This window comes from Bufo bufo, chromosome 4, assembly GCF_905171765.1.
Source record: "Bufo bufo chromosome 4, aBufBuf1.1, whole genome shotgun sequence".
In the NCBI taxonomy this organism is placed as follows: domain Eukaryota; kingdom Metazoa; phylum Chordata; class Amphibia; order Anura; family Bufonidae; genus Bufo; species Bufo bufo.
This window is the reverse complement of record NC_053392.1, coordinates 163,733,976-163,758,536: the sequence shown is the minus strand read 5'-3', so window position 1 is coordinate 163,758,536 and position 24,561 is coordinate 163,733,976. Positions and strand designations below refer to the sequence as shown.

General features: G+C 47.3%; 1 protein-coding gene across 2 annotated transcripts in view; it reads left to right on the top strand.

The window, feature by feature from the left end:
- Positions 1-6,958: 6,958 nt before the first annotated feature.
- The window catches only part of DOCK10 (dedicator of cytokinesis 10), a 374,360-nt gene continuing 356,757 nt past the window's right edge, over positions 6,959-24,561 (top strand). Inside the window, exon 1 of one of the 2 annotated variants that reach the window (XM_040428071.1) lies at positions 6,959-7,369. In XM_040428071.1, the coding sequence (XP_040284005.1) occupies positions 7,268-7,369 (102 nt within the window). In that variant the 5' untranslated portion in view covers positions 6,959-7,267. Of the gene's footprint in view, positions 7,370-22,256; positions 22,473-24,561 lie in introns of those variants that run through there. The other variant, XM_040428073.1, reaches the window with a different exon arrangement.

Here is a 24,561-nt window from a genome sequence, read left to right as displayed (position 1 = left end):
CATATACGAGACCCAGGGCTTCAAAAAACTCCTCCACTGATCGTAAGGCCAGAGAGTCTGATGGTAGGGAGAAAGCCCAAGCCTGCGGATCTCCTTGCAGGAGAGAAATTACAATGCCCACCCGTTGTTCCTCACCGCCGGAGGATCTAGGGCGTAACCTGAAGAACAATTTGCAAGCTTCTCTGAAGGTTACAAATTGGTCTCTCCCTCCTGAGAATCTATCAGGTAAAGCCACTTTTGGCTCAGGAGTACCTTGGTTTCCCGTAGCAACGGTGGAACCCAAGGATTGCTGCTGCTGCTGCAGCACTGTTGCTTTTAATCCTGCCACTTCAAGGGATAATTCCTGTAATTGTTTCGCCAAAACCGTAACCGGATCCATAGTGGAACAGAAAAATACAAAGCAAAACAGCAAGCAAAAAAAAAAGAAATGTCACTTTTTTTTTTTTTTTTAAAAGGCCAGATATACTGTCACGACCGCTATCCCAGCAGCAGTCGTGTCGCACCAGACGGAGGGGAAGGGGGACCCTTATCTACGGATGGGAATAGTATGGCCACCCCTGACTAACCCTAAGCTGGCACCTGTCTGCCCTGATACCCTAGACGGGGTGTGAACCAGTGCGGAGAGCAGGATGCCTAAACCCTCAGTCACCCTAACAAGCCTAGAGTGGGGAAAGGCCGATGGGAGCGCTAGTCACCATCACTCATGTCTAGGAGAACAGCAGGGGAAGACAGCAACAAACAAACTATAGCAGAGATAGACTTATCCAGTCACGAGCAGAGAAGGCGATCCCAATCACGACAGTCCACGCCGGACAAGAGCTCCACAGCAACACCATCAAACGATCTCCTTCCAAGGTCAGAATAGAACTGGAAGTAAGGACTATATCTGGCAATGACTGCAAGTGAAACTGAAACTAATATAGTAGCTGGGAGTGGCAGACAGGACTCACCTGAGAAGGATGCCTACAAACTCCCAGTCAGGACAAAAAGGATCACAAGGCAAAACCTGGATGACATACCCTGAACCATGGAGCAAACTCACAAGCTATCGCGAGTAGCAAGTCGCTGCGACCTTCTCCTCCCAGACCTGTCTGGATCAGTCACAGTCGTGACAGCTATAGAGGTCTGATCTGAGGATCTGATATGGGGGTCTGATTTGAGGTCTCATATGGGGGTCTGATTTGAGGTCTCATATGGGGGTCTAATTTGAGGTCTCATATGGGGGTCTGATCTGAAAGGTAAGTGGGTATTTTTTGTACTGGTGCACAATATAAGGGGGGGGGGGGGTTGGAAGGGGCATTTTTTGTAATGGCACACATTATAAGGGGTTATTTTTGTACAGACACATATTGGAGGCATTTTTTTACTGGCACACATTATAAAGAGAAGCATTGGTACTGGGGAGCTATGGGGAACATGATTACTAGTACGGGCACATTGGGGCATTATTACTATTGGGGGAACTGTTAACACTATGCATTCAAGGAGATAATTATTTCTATTGGTGGGACTTTGGGGGACACCAATACTTTGATGGGCACCCTGGCACAGTATCAGCTTAGCACAATTATTTTTGGGGGACGTTATGTTTACATTATTAGTGTCAGGGACACTGTTTGCTGGGAGCAGTTATTCTTTAGGGCACTGTGTGCCAATAATTATTGAAGGGGGCACTATCTGCGTGGTACTAGTATTTTCAGGGGGACTTTTTCTGCAGTATAGTGTTGGGGAACACAGCGGACACAGTATTGGGGTGGCAGGATGGGGTGTTGAGAAGGTGGGAGGATGATGGAAAAGTAGGAAACTAAGATGTCTGTCAAACTCTGCAAAGATAAGAGATGGCTGAAATAAATCTTCATGACGGTCTGGTCTGAATGGAGAAGATGAGGAAAGAGAACATCTACATCAGAGGAGACGTCACTGGATGTAAGAGGTATGTGGAGATGTATTACCCTGTATGTTTTCTAGCACTGTATGTAATGTTTTGCAAGTATGTCTTTAACAGAAGGGCTGGAAGGAAGGGGTTAGGCTACTTTCACACTAGCGTTCGGAGCGGATCCGTCTGATGCTTCATCAGACGGATCCGCTCCGATAATGCAGACGTTCGCATCCGTTCAGAACGGATGCGTCTGCATTAAAACTTAGAAAATTTTCTAAGTGTGAAAGTTGTCTGAGCGGATCCGTTCAGACTTTACATTGAAAGTCAATGGGGAACGGATCCGCTTGAAGATTGAGCCATATTGTGTCATCTTCAAGCGGATCCGTCCCCATTGACTTACATTGTAAGTCTGGACGGATCCGCTCGCCTCCGCACGGCCAGGCGGACACCCGAACGCTGCAAGCAGCGTTCAGGTGTCCGCTCACTGAGCGGAGCGGAGGCTGAGCGCTGGCAGGCGGATGCATTCTCAGTGGATCCGCCTCCACTGAGAATGCATTGGGGCCAGACGGATGCGTTCGGGGCCGCTCGTGAGCCCCTTCAAACGGTGCGCACGAGCGGACACCCGAACGCTAGTGTGAAAGTAGCCTTAGATTGAGAGTTTGGCATGGCGGGGGTGCCGTTTCAATTTTTGCCTCAGACAGCAGAAAGGCTAGATATACCCCTGAATTTTTGTTTTTGTGCTAGTCATCTGTCGGGGGCCACTTTGACACTAGTATCTTTCCACCTGTCACCTTATCAGGGTCAGACAGGAGATTGAGTCTAGGCACGAGGACAGGGAGTCCCCACCACCAGGAGACGTCCCTGGGCAGAGGACCAGATCAGGGTAGCAGTGGCAGGGACATCTTCCCCACCACTCACCCAGTACGTCCTATTATGTTGTGGCCCACCCGATTGACTATGTAGAGGTTTATTTTTCTCATTAAATTTAGTCAAATTCTATATCAATGGCCTATCCTCAATATACAGTAGGCCATCAATATCTGATAGTAGGTAAGGGTCTGACATCACACAACCCTGCCAATCAGCTGTTCTTAAAGGGGTTATCCAAGACTAAAGTTCTTTTAACAGACCTCGTCAGAGTGGCGAGACCCATGGTAGGGTTTATACTTACCTGGTCCTGGCTGCTAGATCACGTGTCTCAAAGATGACACTGCTGAGGCCAGTGATTGTCACCCGTCAACTAGGATTTTGATTCCTAGAGACGGCCGTGGAGTGATGCAGCTGGAATCCAGTGGCAGGGACCAGGTAAGTATGAACCCCACAGTAGGTCCAGCCACTGTGAAGAAGTCTGTTAAAAATGTTAGCCTTGGAAAACCCTTTAAGTAGCTTCAGAGCTAGATAGTCTAACTTGAGGATAGGTCTTCAATCTAAAAATCTTGAACAACCCCTTTAATCTCTCTCTTTCTTCCAGTATGTCTCCCTTTTCTTTTAAACATTCTCTCTTGACCCATCTTGCACTGGTAACTACCAACCTCTCTAATCTCCACTTCATCTCTAATGTTCTGAAATGTTTGGTCTACTTTGCCTGATCCACCATCTCTCTGCTAACTCTCTCCCTCACTCACTATCTGGATTCTGCACTCTACTGAAACTGACCTTACCAAGTGTCCAATCATCTCCTGCTGGCTAAGGGGACTTTCACACTTGCGTTAAAGTTTTCCGTTATTGAGTTCCGTCACAGGGGCTCTATACCGGAAAAAAAAAGTTTTATCCTAATACATTCTGAATAGAAAGCATTCCGTTCAGGATGCATCAGGATGTCTTCAGTTCAGTCACTCTTACGGTATTTGGCCAGAGAAAATACCGCAGCATGCTGTGGTATTTTCTCATACAAAATTCCGGAACACTTGCCAAAATGCCGGATCCGGTACCAAGTGTTCCTGAAAACCGGATCCAGTTTCCCGATCTGAGCATGCGCAGGCCTTTAAAAATGTGAAAGAAAATAAATACCGTTTGTCTGGATGACACCAGAGAGACGGATCCGGTGTTTCAATGCATTTGTCAGCCGGATCCGCATACCGATCCAGAAACAAATGCTATCCGTTTGCATACAGATTTCCGGATTCGGCAGGCAGTTCCGGCGACGAAACTGCCTGCCGGAATCCAACAACGCAAGTGTGAAAGTACCCTTATTCTACTGGCATTTATTACTGATTCTTTTTTATTTCTCTATGGCATTTGACACTGTAGACCACAAACTCCTACTCAGCATGCAGCAGTTTTTGTCCGGGTGCCTCTCGACATGTTTGCCGTGCTGTGGCTGGACCCCCGGCCCGTCCCCATTATAATGAATAGGGCCGCAGCGGACTTCCGGCATCACACATGGGCTAGCTAGCGTTAGTACGGATGCAGCAGGCTGTTCCCCTGCCGGACCCTGCTAACACCAATGTGAAAGTAGCCTTAGGCCTCTTTCACACTTGCGTTGTCCGGATCCGGCGTGTACTCCACTTGCCGGAATTACACGCCGGATCCGGAAAAACGCAAGTGTACTGAAAGCATTTGAAGACGGAACCGTCTTCCAAATGCGTTCAGTGTTACTATGGCACCCAGGACGCTATTAAAGTCCTGGTTGCCATAGTAGGAGCGGGGAGCAGTATACTTACAGTCCGTGCGGCTCCCGGGGCGCTCCAGAGTGACGTCAGAGCGCCCCATGCGCATGGATGACGTGATCCATGTGATCACATGATCCATGCGCTTGGGGCGCCCTGACGTCACTCTGGAGCGCCCGGGGAGCCGCACGGACGGTAAGTACACTGCTCCCCCGCTCCCCACTACACTTTACCATGGCTGCCAGGACTTTAGCGTCCCGGCAGCCATGGTAACCACTCTGAAAAAGCTAAATGTCGGCTCCGGCAATGCGCCGAAACGACGTTTAGCTTAAGGCCGGATCCGGATCAATGCCTTTCAATGGGCATTAATTCCGGATCCGGCCTTGCGGCAAGTGTTCCGGATTTTTGGCCGGAGCAAAAAGCGCAGCATGCTGCGGTATTTTCTCCGGCCAAAAAACGTTCCGTTCCGGAACTGAAGACATCCTGATGCATCCTGAACGGATTTCTCTCCATTCAGAATGCATTAGGATAATCCTGATCAGGATTCTTCCGGCATAGAGCCCCGACGACGGAACTCTATGCCGGAAGACAAGAACGCAAGTGTGAAAGAGCCCTTAGTCATAAAGATGCAGCAGATTTATCAAACATTGTGCAACATTTGATACATCCTGTATATTGGTGCCCTAAGCTGTATACGGCAAGTTGTGATGTCACAGGTATCCTGTCATAATGAGAAACCTAGAACTGGTGGTTAGCTAGCAAGTGGAGGTGTGCTGCGCCAGTCAGGGGCTAGATAGGGCTGGATCAGCAGCAATACCCACAACACAAGGATAGCCTGGTGCAAGGAGTAGCCGCCTCGCACCTCCTAGCATACTCACCCTGGAGTGTCAGTGGACCTGTAAGCAGCCAGAACAGACAGCTTGCCGCATGTGTGAAACGCCTGCAGATATACAACGATATACGGTATTGTCTGTGCACAGAATTTCATGAGCAGGAAAACTGAGACTTGTTGAGACACCTGTGCAGAATATGAATTAAAAAATAAATCTGCATATATCGCTGATATAGGCAGTAGCGTAGCTCAGGAAGTTCCCTTGTATACTTCCCACACAGTCCAACAACAGAAGAGCCTGCTGTATTATGGTAACATATTCTTTATCATTATTTAAAAAGTGTAATCAACGCATAGCAAAGTCCATGGAAAAACATGGACTTTGGTATATGTCAATTACACTTTTTGAATAATGATGACATAAAGAAGATGTTAACATAATACAGCGGGCTCTTCTGTTGCCCAGAATATGAATTAGTGTTTGCAACCCCCACAATGTAACTTATTTAAACGTTCTCTTGCTTATATAGCACTGACATATTCCGCAGTGCTTTTACAGACTTCATCACCACTTGCTGCTGCCAGCAGAGCTCACAATCTAAATTCCCTATCAGGAAACCCTGGAGCCATATCTACATGTATGTTACATGTACAGATTACACATGCTGAGCTGTCACTGTGTACAACCTGGAGCCATATCTACATGTATGTTACATGTACAGCTTACACGCGCTGAGCTGTCACTGTGTACAACCCAGAGCCATATCTACATGTATGTTACATGTACAGCTTACACGCGCTGAGCTGTCACTGTGTACAACCCAGAGCCATATCTACATGTATGTAACATGTACAGCTTACACATGCTGAGCTGTCACTGTGCACAACCCGAAGCCATATCTACATGTATGTAACATGTACAGCTTACACATGCTGAGCTGTCACTGTGTACAACCCGGAGCCATATCTACATGTATGTAACATGTACAGCTTACACATGCTGAGCTGTCACTGTGCACAACCCAAAGCAATATCTACATGTATGTTACATGTACAGCTTACACATGCTGAGCTGTCACTGTGTACAACCCGGAGCCATATCTACATGTATGTTACATGTACAGCTTACATGCGCTGAGCTGTCACTGTGTACAACCTGGAGCTATATCTACATGTATGTTACATGTACAGCTTACACATGCTGAGCTGTCACTGTGTACAACCTGGAGCCATATCTACATGTATGTTACATATACAGCTTACACGCGCTGAGCTGTCACTGTGTACAACCCAGAGCCATATCTACATGTATGTTACATGTACAGATTACACATGCTGAGCTGTCACTGTGTACAACCTGGAGCCATATCTACATGTATGTTACATGTACAGCTTACACATGCTGAGCTGTCACTGTGTACAACCCAGAGCCATATCTACATGTATGTTACAACATGTACAGCTTACACATGCTGATCTGTCACTGTGTACAACCCGGAGCCATATCTACATGTATGTTACATATACAGCTTACACATGCTGAGCTGTCACTATGTACAACCCAGAGCCATATCTACATGTATGTTACATGTACAGATTACACATGCTGAGCTGTCACTGTGTACAACCTGGAGCCATATCTACATGTATGTAACATGTACAGATTACTACACATGCTGAGCTCATTTCACCCGCTGGGAGAGTCGTGCGGATTCCTCGGGGATCCCCTGGGATTACACAGGTCAGATCTCTGCTCTCAGCTGGAAGACTCTTCTTAACTTCACATCAAGTCACATGAAGAGGAAGAAGTGAGTTCCGCTTCCTTGAGTGACAGCAGAGCCGCGCGGTGCCAGTGCCACCATCAGCCAGTGTGACCTGTGTGCCCAGCACCGTGCCCGCACCCCCGCCTCCTCCCCTTAGTCCTAGCGCCGCCGGACTCCTCCAGTGATGGAAACCTCCCGGAGATTCACCAAAAGCCTCCTGAAGCCGGGGACGGCGGCAGAGATCAGGCAGAGCGCCTCCAAGGCAGTGAGCAGGGCGCCGCGCAAGGTGAGTGCTGCGCATGTCTCACAGTATGTTCATCGGCAGCAAATAGGACCAGTCACCAGACTACAAGAATTCTCACCTGCTCTCTGTGGAAACTGATACGTGGGGTAGATCTTAAATGTGTGCAGTGCCCCAATTTTTCACAGTGGATTTCAGCCCTTTCAATACATAGAATGAAATCTGCAGTTTGCAAAATGTGGATCCACAAGACACAGATCCTTGTGTAAGTGCATCCGCGGATCAGCTCATCCCGCTTATCCACAAAATGCGAGAAATGCCAATTGTCGGACAAGAATAGGACATGTTTGATTTTTTTTCCAGGGCCACTGAACGAATACACGGATCTGGACAGCACACACATGTTTTAAGGCCCCATTGAAATGAATGAGTCCGCATCCAATTTTCAGAAAATGCAGAACGAATGCGGACTGTTAATACGGTCATGTGAATGTTCCCTAATCCTGGGGCTACACAACAACTTGGGTCACACGACAGCGTAACTATTTTAGTCGTGATTTGTAGTGATGGACGGACATTGGCCGGGATGTTTCGCGAACGCGCGTTCGCGGCGGGCACCATTCACTTTATTGGCAAGCCTTCAGGTCATATTTGCAGCCACCAAATACTTACTAGAAGTGCACAAATAGTCCCACAACATGGACAGTGACATACCAGAGGGGGATCAATGGCAAAAATTCCCTCAAAAAAATATGTATTTTAATCAGGGGCCATTTTTATGCATCTTAAAGGGAAACTCTCAAAAATGTGCCCTGCTGGAGCCAAGAAAATGTTATTATAGGGAGTACGGGCCCCAAAAATTAGGCATTCATCTGACAAAAGAACAAGTGATTATGTGGCTGGAGGTACATTAGACGGTCACTGAATAACAATTTTACTGTAGGCCACTGGAGTAGAGGCCCCAAAAATTAGACATTCACCTGACAGAAAAGGCCTTTTATGCCGCTGTATATACAGTACATAAGACAAGGACCATGGTGCCATATGAGCAATAACCTAAACATTTAACTTTAACCAATAATTAAATAAACACACAACAACTTTTCCAGTGATGAAATAATGGCCGCGGTCCTTTATTAAGGGTTAATCTCCAAACCAATAAATATTCAATTAAAATACTAAAAAAATTAACTCAATAAATAACCATTAAAATATTACTGTCCCCCCAGAAAAGCTGGGTGACTAAACCCCCCTCTAACTCAAGACCGCGACTAAACAATATTAAGGGAGGGTGGGTGGGACGACGTCTACTCTTGTTTAGGTGCTCCAGGGCAGACAAGCTCCAGACCTACGGACACCTGCTTAAATAGACCAGATTCCCGCCTCCTGGCATTGCTTGACCAATCAGAGCTGGGCAGAACTCAGGTACCCAGTAACAGGTAAGTAACCAGGAACCAATCATCTGAGTTCTTCCACTTCACCTCAGGTAATTATGGATCCTGTGTTACAGGGAAAAAAGGCGGGAAAAAACAGGGAGAAAGCAGCAAAACAGGGGAAAATGCACCATATAATAAAGAAAATCCTCTTATGCTCAATGTCACCATGGTGGTGACTTCAACATACGCCTACGTGCCCACTTCCATTCTTTGTTCTGGCATGAAGAAATTCAATTACACGTCGTCGTCATAGGTGTTGAATTCCTCCAAGATCCATGCCTCATTCATTTTTAGAAATGTGAGGTAGTCCACACTGTCGTGAGCTAGGCGAGTGCGCTAATCGGTCATGATCCCCCCTGCTGCGCTGAACGTCCTTTTGGACAGGACACTCGACGAGGGGCAAGCCAAGAGTTCCATGTCAAATTGTGCCAGCTCTGGCCACAGGTCAAGCCTGCACACCCAGTAGTCCAGGGGTTCTTCGCTTCTCAGAGCATCCACATCGGGCGTTAACCCGATGTAGTCGGATACCTGTCGGTCTAGGCGTTCCCTGAGGCTGGATCCGGAGGGCGGCTGTCGATGGGTTGGTTGCAAGAATAATCTCATATCCGAAGTGACCAACACATCTTCAAACCGCCATCTTATTGCAGGCGCGGTAGGATTGGTACCCGCACCTGTTTCGCTGTGGGTGGAAATTCCTCTGAAATCGCCCGCAACAGCAGAATGCAGCAAGGCCTGGAAATGCTGCATTCTGCCAGCCATCTGTGATGCTGGTAACATGTCCGCCATTTTGTGTTTGTACCGGGGGTCTAAGTACATTGCCACCCAGTATTGGTCCTTGCCCTTTATACTTTTTATACGGGGGTCCCTCTTCAAACACTGGAGCATGAAGGCCCCCATTTGCACTAAATTGGAAGCAGTGGAGCGCCCTGGCTCCTGCTCATCGCCCAGGAGAATGTCGTCCTCGGTCTCCTCCCCCCAGCCACGGACAACATCAGGGATCCCAGAAAAGTTTAAAGCCTGCTCTTCTTGCTCCTCCTCCCCCCAGGCACCATCCTCCTCTGACTCCTTTTCACACTCCTGTTGACTTGTCTCAGATGGAGTAGCCCCCCTGGGAATTCATTCAGCTTTGCGACTTCCTCAGCTTCCAGCTCCTGCTCCTCAACGGCTTGATCAATGACAGTTGCAATGCACGCTCCAGAAAGAAGGCGTAAGGTACGATGTCACTGATGGTGCCTGGCTGCGACTGACCAGTTTGGTGATCTCATCAAATGGACGCAGTAGTCTGCATGCATCGCGCATGAGCAGCCACTGGCGCAGTGAAAAGAAACCAAGCTCCCCAGAACCTGTCCTGCTGCAGAGTTCATACTGGTAGTCGTCAACGGCACATTGCTGCTGGAGCATCCTATCAAGCATATACAAGGTGGAGTTCCAGCGCGTCGGGCTGTCACAAATCAGACGTCTGACGGGCAGGTGGTGTCGCCGCTGAACGTCAGCAAGGCAAGCCATGGCCGTGTAAGATCTTCTAAAATGGCCACAGATTTTCCTGGCTTGCCGCAAGACATCCTGGACCTCAGCAGATTGGCACCGTTGTCGCACACCACTTTACCAACTGTCAAATTGAGCGGGGTTAGCCACTGATCAGCCTGTGACCGCAATGCTGAAAGCAGTGCAGGACCGGTGTGGCTCTTGGCTTCCAGGCACAACAGCCACAGCACAGCATGGCAACGTCTCACCTGGCACGTCCAATATCTTCTGGGAAGCTAGGGGGGTTGTAGCGGTAGAGGCAATAGCAGTGGAAAAGGAGTAGTCAGCCGAGGAGGAGACGGAGGATGGAGTAGGAGGAGGAGAAGAAGAGGCAGGCCTGCATGCAATCCATAGTGGTAAAACCAAATTCACACGGGTGCCACAGGTTACATGCTTGACGGCCGTCAGAAGGTTCACCCAGTGGGCAGTAAAAGTTATGTACCTTCCCTGCCCGTGTTTGCTAGATCACATGTCTGTGGTAGATGTATCTTGGCACCGACACTGTGCCGCTGAACGTGGCCATATAGCTCTGGGATGCCCTTCTGGGAGAAATATTTCCTTCCGGTGACTTTCCATTGCGGTGTGCCAATGGCCACAAATTTTCTAAAGTCCTCCGAGTCCACCAATTTATATGGCAGTAGTTGGCGGGCTAGCAGTTCCGACAAGCCAGCGGTTAGCCGTTGGGCAAGAGGGTTATCCGGCGTCATCAACTTTTTACGCTCAAATATTTGGGCCACAGAAGCCTGCCTTCTTCCAGATGAACGCTATGACGGCACAGTGGAAGGTGGAGTGGAGGACAAATTGGAGGAGAGAGAAGAAGGAAAAGAGGCAGGAGGTGGAGCGCCGGGAGTGTGGCTTTGTGGGTTTTGACGGCGTTGCTCCCACTGGGCTCGGTGATGGGAGGCCAGGTGCCTTCTTAAGGAGGTCGTCACTAGGTGAGTGTTGGGCTTACCGCTACTCAGTGGCGTACCAAGGGGGGGGCGGGGGGGGGCGGCCCGCCCCGGGTGCCACTCACAAGGGGGGTGCCAGCCGCGACTGAGGATAAAAAAAAATAAAAAATAAAAATAAAAAAATAATGTGGCGAGTGGGCCAGGCGTGGCGCTGTGATAGGGGCAGGGCTCCAGATGGTCTCTCACTCCCCCTGTGCTGCTGCCGCCGCGGCCAATAAGAAGAGGGGCAGGGCCGGGGGAGGGGCTGTGGCCACTGCGCCACCAATGAAGATAACTGACCTGTTAATACAAATGCAGGAGGCGGGTGCCGGCTATTTGATTCCGGCACCCGCCTCCTGCATTTGTATTAACAGGTCAGTTATCTTCATTAACATTGAGTGCGGCCCCCCCCCTTCAGTATAATAAACATTGAGTGCGCCCCCCCCCCCCAGTATAATAAACATTGAGTGCGCCCTCCCCCCAGTATAATAAACATTGAGTGCGGCCCCCCCCCCAGTATAATAAACATTGGTGGGCAGTGGGCAGTGCCAATGAGGGTTAAAAAATAAAAAATTAACTCACCTCCTCCAATTGATCGCGTAGCTGCTGCCGGTCTACTTGTAATTTCTTCAGGACCTGTGGTGACGTCACTGAGCTCCAGCCTCTATCACATGGTCCATTACCATGGTGATGGATCATGTGATGTATCATGTGATGAGCTCAGTGACATCACCACAGGTCCTGAAGAAAGTACATGAGACCTGCTGCTACGCGATCAATTGGAGGTGGTGAGTTAATTTTTATTTATTTTTTTAACCCTCATTGGCACTGCCCACCAATGTTTATTATGTTGGGGGGGGGGCGCACTGTGCCACCAATGTTTATTATACTGGGGTGTTGGGGGGGGGGCGCACTGCACCACCAATTTTTTTATGTTTATTATGCTAGGGAGGGGGGGCGCACTGCCCACCAATGTTTATTATGTTGGGGGGGCACACTGCACCACCAATGTTTATATTGGTGGCACTGCGCCACCAATGTTTATTATATTGGGGGGGCGCACTGCGCCACCAATGTTTATTATACTGGGGTTTAAGGGGGTGCAGGTTTTTATTTTATTAAGGAAGGGTTAAGGGGTCTATTAAGGGGTGGTTAATGGGTTTTATTAAGGGGGGTTAATGGGTTTATTTCGTTAAGGGGGTGTGCAGAGGTTTATTTTTTTAAGGGGTTTTATTTTTATTTATAAATATTATTGAAAACATTGAAAAAAGTTTGTGCATGTTTTCTTAACTTTCTTGGGGGGGGGGGGGGGGGGGGTGCCAAACAAAGGGTTCGCCCCGGGTGCCAAATGCTCTAGGTACGCCCCTGCCGCTACTTATGCGTTGACAGCAAAGGCTGCAGATGGCAACACTATTGTCAGCAGCTGACACGTTAAAAAAAGCCCACACTGCGTATCCATGTGCCGGCGTCCTGGGAGCGCAAGATGTGACCGCTCCAGATACATTTGCAGTCTGCTTTTTGCCTCCGGTGCACTGCAAGTTCTGGCTGCTTCTCCTCCTTCTCCTCCCTATCTGCTGCTCCGTCTCTCCCTCTGAACTCCCCTCCTCTTCCTCTCTTGTGGGCACCCATGTGACGTCCATCGACACGTCATCATCGTCACCTTCACCACCACTGACATTAGAGATCTCGGAGTAGGCAGCAACAGTGGGGACAACCCTCCTTGAGCTGATCTGGGTACTGTCATCAGACTGCTGGGTGGCGGCCTTTGCTACCCCTCTCTTCCTCATCCGATGCCAAGAATGGCTGCGCATCGGTAAGGTCTGTGAATGGATGGAAAAATAATTCCTCTGACTTGAGTGCAGGGGCTATGGTGGTGGTGCACAATATTTAGTAGAAGCAGGTATATCAATCCCCTTAATCAGTATTTTGTGGAAGCAGGTATATAGAACCCCTTAATCGATATTTTGTGGAAGCAGGTATATCGCACCCCTTAATCAGTATTTTGTGGAAGCAGGTATATAAAAACCCTTTAATCAGTATTTTGTGGAAGCAGATATATAGAACGTCTTAATCAATATTTGGTGGAATCAGGTATATCGCACCCCTCAATCAGTATTTTGTGGAAGCAGGTATATCAAACCCCTTAATCAGTATTTTGTGGAAGCAGGTATATCGCACCCCTCAATCTGTATTTTGTGGAAGCTGGTATATAGAACCCCATAATCAATATTTGGTGGAAGCAGGTATATCGCACCCCTCAATCAGTGTTTTGTGGAAGTGGGTATATTGCACCCCTCAATTATTATTTTCGGGGGGCCACAGGTATATCACACCCGTTGCAAATAGTTGTTCCAATAGCGCTTGTCCCTCTATATACTTGCGGTATCGCAGCAGAACCGCACACAACTGCTGCACAATACAAAAGCACTATATACTTTCTATGTTAGAAAGTATATTATAGGTATATTGCACCCCTCAATCAGTTTTTTAGAAGGGCAACAGGTTTATCACACCAGTTGCACATAGTTGTTCCAATAGCGTTTGTCCCTCTATATAGCTGCGGTATCTCAGCAGAACCACACACAACTGCTGCACAATCCACATGCACTATAATATACTTTCTATGTTAGAAAGTATATTATAAGTATATCACACCCCTCAGTATATCACACCTATCCATAGCACACCTATACCAGTCCTTAAAAGGACTTTTGTGGCCCTATTAGCTAGCGTTAGGTGTCCCTAACAGTCTGTCCCTGCCCCACACAGCAACCTCTCCCTACACTTGCAAAACACAGAATGTAAAATGGCTGCCAGATCAGGTTTATTTATAAGGTAGGGGGTATGTCCATGTGCTGAAACGTCTCAATTGGCTGTCCTGACCCACCTGATGGATGTGTCACGTGGGTCAAAGTTTGGCGCAATGCAAAAGAATATGGCGCACGCGAGCATTGCCATATGTTTGCATGTTTGGCGAATCGCGAACGCGTACAGTTCACCGCAAAACAATCTCTAGGGATTTGGCTTTGAAGGGGTTTTCCTTGATTTTGATGGGTCATCAGTATCTGATCGGTGGGGGTCTGACACCTGGGACCCCCACCGATCAGCTGTTTGAGAAGGCACGCAGCTTTCTCCGTGCCTACCAAGCACAGCTCTGTGCATTGTATAGCGGCTGTGCTTGGTATCGGGCTCTGCCCCATTGAAGTGAAGCACGGAGAAGGCCACGGTGCCCACAGGAGCGCCGTTGCCTTCTCATACAGCTGATTGGTGGGGGTCCTGGGTGTCGGACCCCCACCGATCAGATACTCATGACCTATCCTGAGGATAGATCATCAGTATCAAAATCTCAAAAATACCCCTTTAAAAAGATGGATAACTTGCAGAAAAGACGCAGTTACATCATGTGATTTGCTATGTGGTTTATGATATCAAAGTTGTGTGCCACCTGCAATCCAAAACACAGTAGCATTGGATTTTTGGTGAATGTCGCAGTATATTGTATGTCCTATCACTACCCCATTGACAATCATTAGATGCAGTGTCACAGTCTTCATGTCCCACAACACATGTTGTCGTGTAGCCCCAGCCTTAGAGGGGTTGTTGGGGAATACATCATTTCTAACAGCTGCTGGCAGCCTGCCACCTCTACTGAAAGGATCAGACTAAGGGGGGGTTCACATTGGCGTTGTCGAATTTCGTTATAGGTTCTGTTAACAGGGTTATAACGGAATATAATGGAATTTTAGGACGGAATGCCAAACGGAAGCCTTTAGAGGCGTTCTGTTTTGCTCCGTCCTAATACATGTCTATGGAGACAAATAACGGTTCCGTTTTTTCCTTATACTTGATGGGAAAAACAGTCCTGTCGACCCCCCGCTGCTTAGGTCGACCCCCCGCTGCTTCGGTCGACCCCCCGCTGCTTCGGTCGACCCCCCGCTGCTTCGGTCGACCCCCCGCTGCTTCGGTCGACCCCCCGCTGCTTTGGTCGACTCCCGGCTGCTTCGGTCGACCCCCCGCTGCTTCGGTCCTGCAGCCTGGCTGCCGTTCAGCCATCTTCCTGTCCTCAATTGTTTATTTCCAGTCAGATATGGACATGATCTCCTGCAGCTGGTTTCAGACGTGACATGTCCCCAAGTGTCACATCATTGTGGTCAGGTCACAGTTACAGAGCAGCGGAGTGCAGGTAAGTATGAATCTTCAAATAGGTCATACCTAAAGATAACTGAACACTTAAGGGTGTTCTCTAAAAGTTTTGAATTTTGTTTTTTTATTTTGGTTCAATTTACACCCTGTACGGACCTAGCATAACGCTGGTTCTGCTACTGGACAGAATATTGTGTGAGCAGTGATTAAAACATGGACATTTCGCCAAACACCACTGGCACCAGGATAGTCCTCAGGCTCTAAAACTGGCCACACACCGTCTGATATGAAGGAAATTTCTGGAATTTATGAATACGTGAGGATTGTAACGGTGATGTTCCATTTATAATTACGTCACGCGGCAGCGATGGTCCACTGCAATCAGAACGTGAGGTCACACGAATGTCATGTCTATACATGTGGCTTTTAAACTAAAGGACCAGGGTCCATCAGGGGCCAGAAAGGCACTGACTCAAAAAGATAAGACTTATTGAAAATTTTAATATATATTTGGAAAACCCCTTTAATTATGGTTTGAAGGTCTTGGCGATAATCTGGTTAGGTAGGTAACCGAATGACTTGTTCCTAAAGGGATTAGACTAAATTCAACTTTATTATCATCGTGCATCGTAAAAGTACAAAGCCAGTGAGCGCCAAATGGGATCAAACCAATAACACAGAATACAATGCTGTTCATAATATAATAAATATAGGATAACAAAAAGACCCTGCATAAATACATGTCAGCAAGTCACATTGTAGAATCCAGTAGTTTAAGTGCCTGTGATTGACACCACGCTTTGTTTTGCCAGTGTTGGCCTCTCAATAAGGGCATCCAGTGCCAGGGGCCATCACGCATCTCCTGAAGTTCACTTTGATGATAGATCTGGCTGTGTTTGCTAAGCAATTAACCTGGCAATTAGAAAGTTTATGAGGGGATTCCACTCATTTTGAGACAACGAGGTAATGTCTACAGGCTTTGACAGCTTGGATTTAGCCTATGTTCTCCTGCTCCCCCAATATGTGTGGTGGCAAATAAAGACAATCCCTATCCAAATTCTCTCCCCAGAAGGGACCACCACAGTGCTCTGCCAGACCTTGCCTCCCCGTGCTATACATGGACGGCCATCTATTTAAATGCCGCCATATAGTGCTGCGGCAAGACACACCGCTCGCCAGTGGTCGGAGCAGTTCCGTTAGTCCCGAATGTTCACATTTCTGGAATCATTTTTGAAGTTGAAGCCAGTTGATATATTTTTCTGCAGATACGGCCAGCTTTACTCCAGAGAAATGTGCGCGGCTTCACTTCTGTGTCTGCAGTTCTCCGACAGGTGACTATCCGGATTCTCTGTCCCTTAGATGCTGCATGCTGCGCTCTTTCTTTCTGACATTTTTGATGGGATCTGCAGTGGAGGTTCCATGTGATCCTTGGATGCAGATGTGAAGAACCCGTCCTCATGTCCACCTGACAGATCTCCAGTTCTGAGAAGCTCCAGACACATGAGTGATATGAGCAGCCTCACGCTGCAGGGATATGGCCACACGTGTACTGTTGCGAAATAAACATACGTTTGAGATCATGAAATCTACACTACACCGGAAGATGCTTGTTCATAGTTGCACATGGTAATACTGAGAGCGCAAGAGGGAAATGGAGTTTGCTTATCAGGTGGTGCCAGAAGGGAGGAACGTCCGTCCTGGTTACTCTAAAGTTATAGCAGAATTTAAAAATATGTAAAATATTTAGGAACTAAGGCCTCATGCACACGACCGTATGTATTTTGCGGTCCACAAAAAATGGATCCGCAAAAAAATACAGATGACATCCGCGTGCATTCCGTATTTTGCGGAACGGAACAGCTGGCCTCTAATAGAACAGTCCTATCCTTATCCGTAATGCAGACAATAATAGGACATGTTCTATTTTTTTTGTGGAACGGAAATACGAACATACGGAAACGGAATGTACACGGAGTAACTTCTGGTTTTTTTTTTGTGGACCCATTGAAATGAATGGTTCCGCATACGGTCCACAAAAAAACGGACACAGAAAGAAAATACGTTTGTGTGCATGAGCCCTAAAGGTGATTCAATGGGCTCAAAAAAGTGATGAAGATCATACAGAACTCGTGCCCTTGGGGGATGTTCAAATTACTTTAGAAGCCAAGGCAAAATCAATATGGGACCAACCATAGAGTTTTGGAGAAGCCAACCGACAAAGTTATATGATCTCTGACATCTCCTAGTGAGGACACATGCATGTTCTCCCAAGCTGGCAATGCATTTGGAAGGGGGAGCCAGGAGGAATAGCTGTATGTGTATGACCACTTAAAGGGGTTGTCTCACTTCAGCATACTGAATTTATCATGTAGAGAATGTTAATACAAGACACTTGCTAATGTATTGTTATTATCCATATTGCATCCTTTGCTGGCTTGATTCATTTTTCCATTACATTATACACTGCTCGTTTCCAGGGGTTACGATAACCGCTGCAGCGCAGACGCGAGGTGGCCAGGTCAGGATCTGCTGCACATGCGTACCTATGTGCGCTTCCACGGTCCTGGCCACCAGAGAGGCCGGCTCTTTTTCCCTATAGTGTACAAGCACGACCACCGCTGCTTGATTGCAGGGTGGTCGTAACCATGGAAATGAATTGTGTATAATGTGATGGAAAAATTAATCCAGCCAGCAAAGGAGGCAACATGGACAATCACAGTACATTAGTAAGTGCCTTGTATTAAAGGGGTATTCCTATCTCAGACAATGGGGGCATATCACTAGGATACCCCCCCATTGTCTGGGACCCGCATCTACACTGAGAACGGAGCCCTAAAAGTTGTGGAGGGTGCACTGCGTATGCGCAGACGCCAGTAGAAATGAATGGGAGCGGTGGCCGCGCAAGCCCTGTGTGCTCCCATTCACTACTATAGGGAGAGCGCTTGGTGGCAGCCAGACTCGGGGAAACCCAGGGTCCTCCAGCCACCAAGTTCCCCGCTCTGTTCTCGGAGTTGGTGAGGGTCCATGGGCGTAGGAAGCGGGGGGGACGGATCCCCCCCAGGAAATAATGCGGGGGGGACAGGTATGGTCAAATCCCCCCCAGCGGCAGCGGGGCAATGTGTGCGGCGGGGCAGGCACTGAGATGAGCGCTTCCATTGTGGAAGTGAAGCGCTCATCTTCATAGTGATCTGTTTGTATCGCCGTCCTCAGGACAGCGATACAAACAGAGGGCTGTGCGGATGAGCAGGGCAGGGAGGTGTGTCCCTTTCCTGTTCCTCTGATAGGCTGCCGGCACTACTAGGCCGGCAGCCTATCAGAGGCTGGCGTAGGCGGCGCGATGACGTCATCGCGCCGCCTGAGCCGTTCAGCGCTGGAGTCGGGACACAGGCCGGAAGAGGCCTGCATCGCATCGCTCCAAAGAGGTAAGTATAAGTGTTAATTTTTTTAAAAAATATATACAATACTTAGTTTTACTGGCACATAATGGGGGGGGGGAGAGGGGGGGCTGTTATTACTGGCACATGATTGGGGGGGCTGTTATTACTGGCACATGATTGGGGGGGCCCTGTTATTACTGGTACATAATGGGGGGGGGCTGTTATTATTGGCACATAATGGGGGGGGGGCCTGTTATTACTGGCACATGATTGGGGGGGGGGGCCCTGTTATTACTGGCACATGATTGTGGGGGGCCCTGTTATTACTGGTACATGATGGGGGGGGCTCTGTTATTATTGGCACATGATTGTGGGGGGCCCTGTTATTACTGGCACATGATTGGGGGGCCCCTGTTATTACTGGCACATAATGGGGGGGGCCCTGTTATTACTGGCACATGATTGGGGGGGCTGTTATTACTCGCACATGATTGGGGGGGCTGTTATTACTGGCACATGATTGGGGGGGCCGTTATTACTGGCACATGATTGGGGGGGGGCCTGTTAATATTGGCACATGATGGGGGGGGCTGTTAATACTGGCACATGATTGGGGGGCCCTGTTATTACTGGCACATGATTGGGGGGGGCCTGTTATTACTGGCACATGATTGGGGGGGCTGTTATTACTGGCACATGATTGGTGGGGCTGTTATTACTGGCACATGATTGGGGGGGTCTGTTATTATTGGCACATGATTGTGGGGGGCCCTGTTATTACTGGCACATAATGGGGGGGGCCCTGTTATTACTGGCACATGATTGGGGGGGCTGTTATTACTCGCACATGATTGGGGGGGCTGTTATTACTGGCTGATGAGAGGCACTGGGGGGGCTGATGAGAGGCACTGGGGGGCTGATGAGAGGCACTGGGGGCTGCTGGAGAGGCTTTGGGGGCTGCTATGAGGCATGGGGCTCTTATCTGAGGTCTGATTGGGGGTCATTCATATTGGGGTCTGAGCTGAGGTGTGATCTGAGGTCTTATTAACATTGGGGATCTTATTGGGGCTGTTAGCTGAGGTCTGATTAACATTGGGGGTCTGATTGGTGGTCTGACCTGAGGTGTAATGAAAAAAAAAATTTTCTTATTGTGCCCACTTCCAGCCCGGACCCAGCTGCCCAGAGCACTGATCCGGAGCAGCTTGGAGAAAAAGGCCTCACAGTCTCCCACACTCCTTCTGCCCGGCCAAGCCAGCCAGCACCCCTGAGTCTTCAGAACTGTAAGTAAATTATATATAAGGGGAGATTATTGTTTAGGCGGGGGGAAGGGGGCAGAGAAAGTACCCAGAATAACTGAAATATATGCCAAACGTTTGGTTAATTTCTGTGACCTGATAAACAAAGAACTGTTTATTTTGCATATTTTTTTGTTGTGAGATTTTTCACACACACACACTTAAAATGTAACGATATAAACAACTCACAGTTTACTGAATAAGAATATACCCGGCGAGCAAAAATGCTGTCCCCCCCAGATTTTTTGGGGTTCCTACACCCATGTGAGGGTCCCAGAGGTGGGACCCACACCTATCAGATAACGGAGGGATATCCTAGTGATATGCCCCCATTGTCTCAGATGGCAATACCCCTTTAACTTTCTCTACATGATAAATGACATTTACTGAAGTCAAGTGAGACAATCCCTTTAAGTCTGCTGTGTGTTTTCCCTTTTCTGGAAGAAAACACACCATAAACGCAGGTATGTTGTTGCAAAAACCGAATGCGTTTTTTGGTGCGGTTTTTCTGCAGCACAGCCACGACTTGTAGCAGCACCCTAAGTATTTAGATATTCACTTGCTAATTTAGCCTCATGCAGATGTCCGTGGAACACAGTCATGAGATACCGGACTGGCATTGCAGGAGCGCGCGCCGTCATTGGTTGTTATGACGCCGTGCGCTCCTGCAATGCCAGTCCGGGATCTCACGGACCGTGTTCCACGGACGTCTGCATGAGGCTTTAGAGTGTAATATTGTCTTAACGGTGCTGCCACACACACATTCAGGTTTTTGGATGCAGTTTTTGAAGCCAAAACCCAGAATGGATTAAAAAAACAGAAGTAGTTTCTATCATTAAAGGGGTTATCCCATGATTGATGTAAAAAATGAAAATCAGACAGCTAGAACCAACCTCAAACTGCACATGGATCCAGAGATCTCCCCATTCACTGCTCCAATTGGTCTGCTAGGTTATTTTCAGCCTGGCAGCTCAGGGGACGTGTCCTTTCTGCTGCAGCTCTCTTCCTGTAACTGCCACAGGACGTAAGGCTGCTAACAGTTGAAGATTTAAACTGAGCACGTTCGACCAGCTCAGTGAGGCGGACAAGAAATAAGCATAGGAACCAACAGCAGGTGGCGCTGTATAAATACATTTTATTGAATAGCTCGCTGGCTATACTAAGTTTTTAATTACATGAAATTACTAAAGTATTCAGATCCAGGGGCTGGTTTGAGAAATGTTGAATATACAGTATTTTGTGATACAACCCATTTAATACTTTCTCCCCTGTTATAATCCACACCTGATTTTGGCCTCAAAAACTGAAATTAAAAACTTGAACGTGTGGCAGCCCCCTAATGGTTTTTCTAGGACCCTCAAAAATTGTGGGGAAGGTCAGGAATGTTTAAAAAAAAATACAAAAATGACCTTACAAAATTCCTCACTATTTCAACACATCCATTCTGGTGATCCTGGCGGTCTGTGTTTCCATTTCTGGTGACCTCTAAGACCAGTGATTGGCTGCAGCAGTTATGTGGAGTAGTAAGACATGTCATCAAAGCCTTGACAGAGGCATAGACCGCGGGAACAGCGGAGGATTGAGCAGGTGAGTAAGTTTCCTTTTGTATTTTGTAACATTCCACACAATTTTTAGGGGGTCCCGGAAAACCCCTTTAGGCTACATTCACGCAACCTTAGTGTTTTGCGGATCCGCGGTCATAGAAAATGCCTATTCTTGTCCACATTTTCAGACAAGAATAGCACATGCTCTATATTTTTTTGCAGGGCAGCGCAACGGAACTATGGATGCGGACAGCATGCGGTGTGCCTTCTGCACCTTTTGCGGCCCCATTGAAATGAATGAGTCCGTACCCGTTCAGTAAAATTGCGGAACGGATGCGGACTTAATAAGATCTTTTAGCAGCAGCTTGTTGACGCTCACTTGGTAATATTTTTTTATACTCAATACAAAGGCAAAACCAACAAAATACAGCCAAAATGTCCTATAATGGGCCTTGGGTTATAACCCGGACTATAGGATTCAGCGCACTGTCCAATATCGCCATGATGTCAGGCACTAAATGATATGGGTACAATAAAACTGAATACAATACATGTGAAGAGAAGTTTTTATTATTTTGCATCTGGATGTACATTGTCTCAGGCACATTTATTAATAGCTTGTCATTTAGCCTTGGTGACCTTCCCTAGAAGCGGTGTCATCGATGTCCTTGGGAATGGCTCTATAGCCGTTCCCTTGTGTACGCTGCAGGAAGCAGATTTTTGGTTCGTTTATAAGGAAAGATATGTAGAAAATGTCTTTGCAGGGTCACGGAAACCAGAGATATTTCTACACGCTCAGCCCGTGCTCACATATGTGTTGATGTGTGAGGACATAGTACATGTATGATGTGCTCACTGGCTGTAACTGAAACAGGACGGCAACATAGGAAGGTGCAGAAGGTAAGTGTCCATCTACATTGTGTCTACAACTGCGTGGGACACGTGGCACTGCCATATGAGGGGCATTGTGGTTTGCACTGTATGATCGCAGTATGCACTATATGGTAGTATTGTAGTTTGCACTATATAGTGGTATAGATTGCATTGTATGATGGGGTATTGTAGTTTTCCACTATATGGTGGTTTTATTGTAGTTTGTACTGTATGGTAGTATTATTGTAGTTTGTACTGTATGGTAGTATTATTGTAGTTTGTACTGTATGGTAGTATTATTGTAGTTTGTACTGTATGGTAGTATTATTGTAGTTTGTACTGTATGGTAGTATTATTGTAGTTTGTATGTATTGTAGTATTATTGTAGTTTGCACTATATGGTGATGTTTTTGTGGTTTGCACTATATGGTAATATTTTCATAGTTTGCACTATTTGGTAGTATTGTTGTACTTTGCACTATGTGGTGGTATTTTTGTAGTTTGCACTATGTGGTGGTGTTTCTGTGGTTTGCACTATGTGGTGGTATTTTTGTGGTTTGCACTATATGGTAGTATTGTTGTACTTTGCACTATGTGGTGGTATTTTTGTGGTTTGCACTATATGGTAGTATTGTTGTACTTTGCACTATGTGGTGGTATTTTTGTGGTTTGCACTATATGGTAGTATTGTTGTACTTTGCACTATGTGGTGGTATTTTTGTAGTTTGCACTATGTGGTGGTGTTTCTGTGGTTTGCACTGTGTGAGGGTGGAAAAAAAATGGAAAAAGCAGGAAAGTTAATAAAAATAATAAAATATACTATACTCCCCTGTTAAACAAGGTGCCAACCTTTTCTCTTCTGATCTCTGTTTACTTGCCCTACAGTGATGATGTCACATCCATCCATATGACTACTGCAACCAATCACTGGCTTTAGCATGCGATACATGTCACTGATTGGCTGCAGCTGTCACCTCCATGTACAGCAGTAGCTTCTCTCCTGTGGGAACAAACAAACAACATGCCCGATCCCTGTTTTCAGTCAGGACACCCTGTGGCCACATAGTTGGGTTCAGCGGACAGTCACCTAATGTGTGTGGCCTCCTTATGGCTTGTTCCGATGCCCACTGATACTACCGAGGTTTAGTATTCCTTGTGCCGCCTAGGTACATCCAGGATGCGACATGTGCGTCTCCTCATGCTTTATACCCTTATGTCCCGACTTATTAACTGTATTTCTCTTTCTAAGGATGCAAGAATTTCTCTCTGTTTCGCTTGAGGCGGACATCTTTGTGACATCTGTCCGAAATTCTGGGGTCAAATTCTTTAGCATGTTCAGCTGGCGACACGCTATTTCCTAAACAGGAGATGAGAAAGAAGGAGATGAAGAGAGACACGATGTGTGACATCCAGATGAGAGAAATCTGTGTGTGACAGTTTAGAGGAAGTGCTTGATTGTGAGGAACGTGCTGATAGTGAACCTCCTCTTCTGCACAAAGATGCCAGGCCAGCATGGTATACGATAATTTACTCTGCACTCGCTTAAAGGGGTTGTCCATGAGTTTTTTACTCATGACCTATCTTCTGGATAGGCCATCAGTATCTCAGCTTACCAAGCACAGCGCCGTACGTTGTATAGTGGTCATGATTGGTATCGCAGCTTAGCTCCATTCATTTAAATAGGGCTATGCTGCGCCTAGGCCATCTAACTCATGAACGTAACACAGCATAGCCTAGGAAAAGCTGGAGAAGGTTGCGGCTCTACTGCGAGCGCCGCTGCCTTCTCAAACAGCTGATCGGCGGGGGTCCCGGGTGTCAGACCCCCAGCAATCAGATATTGATGACCTATAGGTCATTAGTAGTAAAGTCTCGGAAGACCCCTTTAAAGTGCTTTTCATATAGCCTGACGCAAAGAAAAAGGGGGGACAAAATCATTATGATTCGCATGTATATTTACGTACATACATATTGTAAGCAGCACCGCCACTGTTTACAGATGGAGAAATTACGATTTTAGATGCCGCATGAAAGATCTGATCACCCAAGAAGAAAACATTTTGCTTGTTTGGTAGGCGATTGATGTCACCTTTACAAGGAGAATTACCGGTAACAAGCG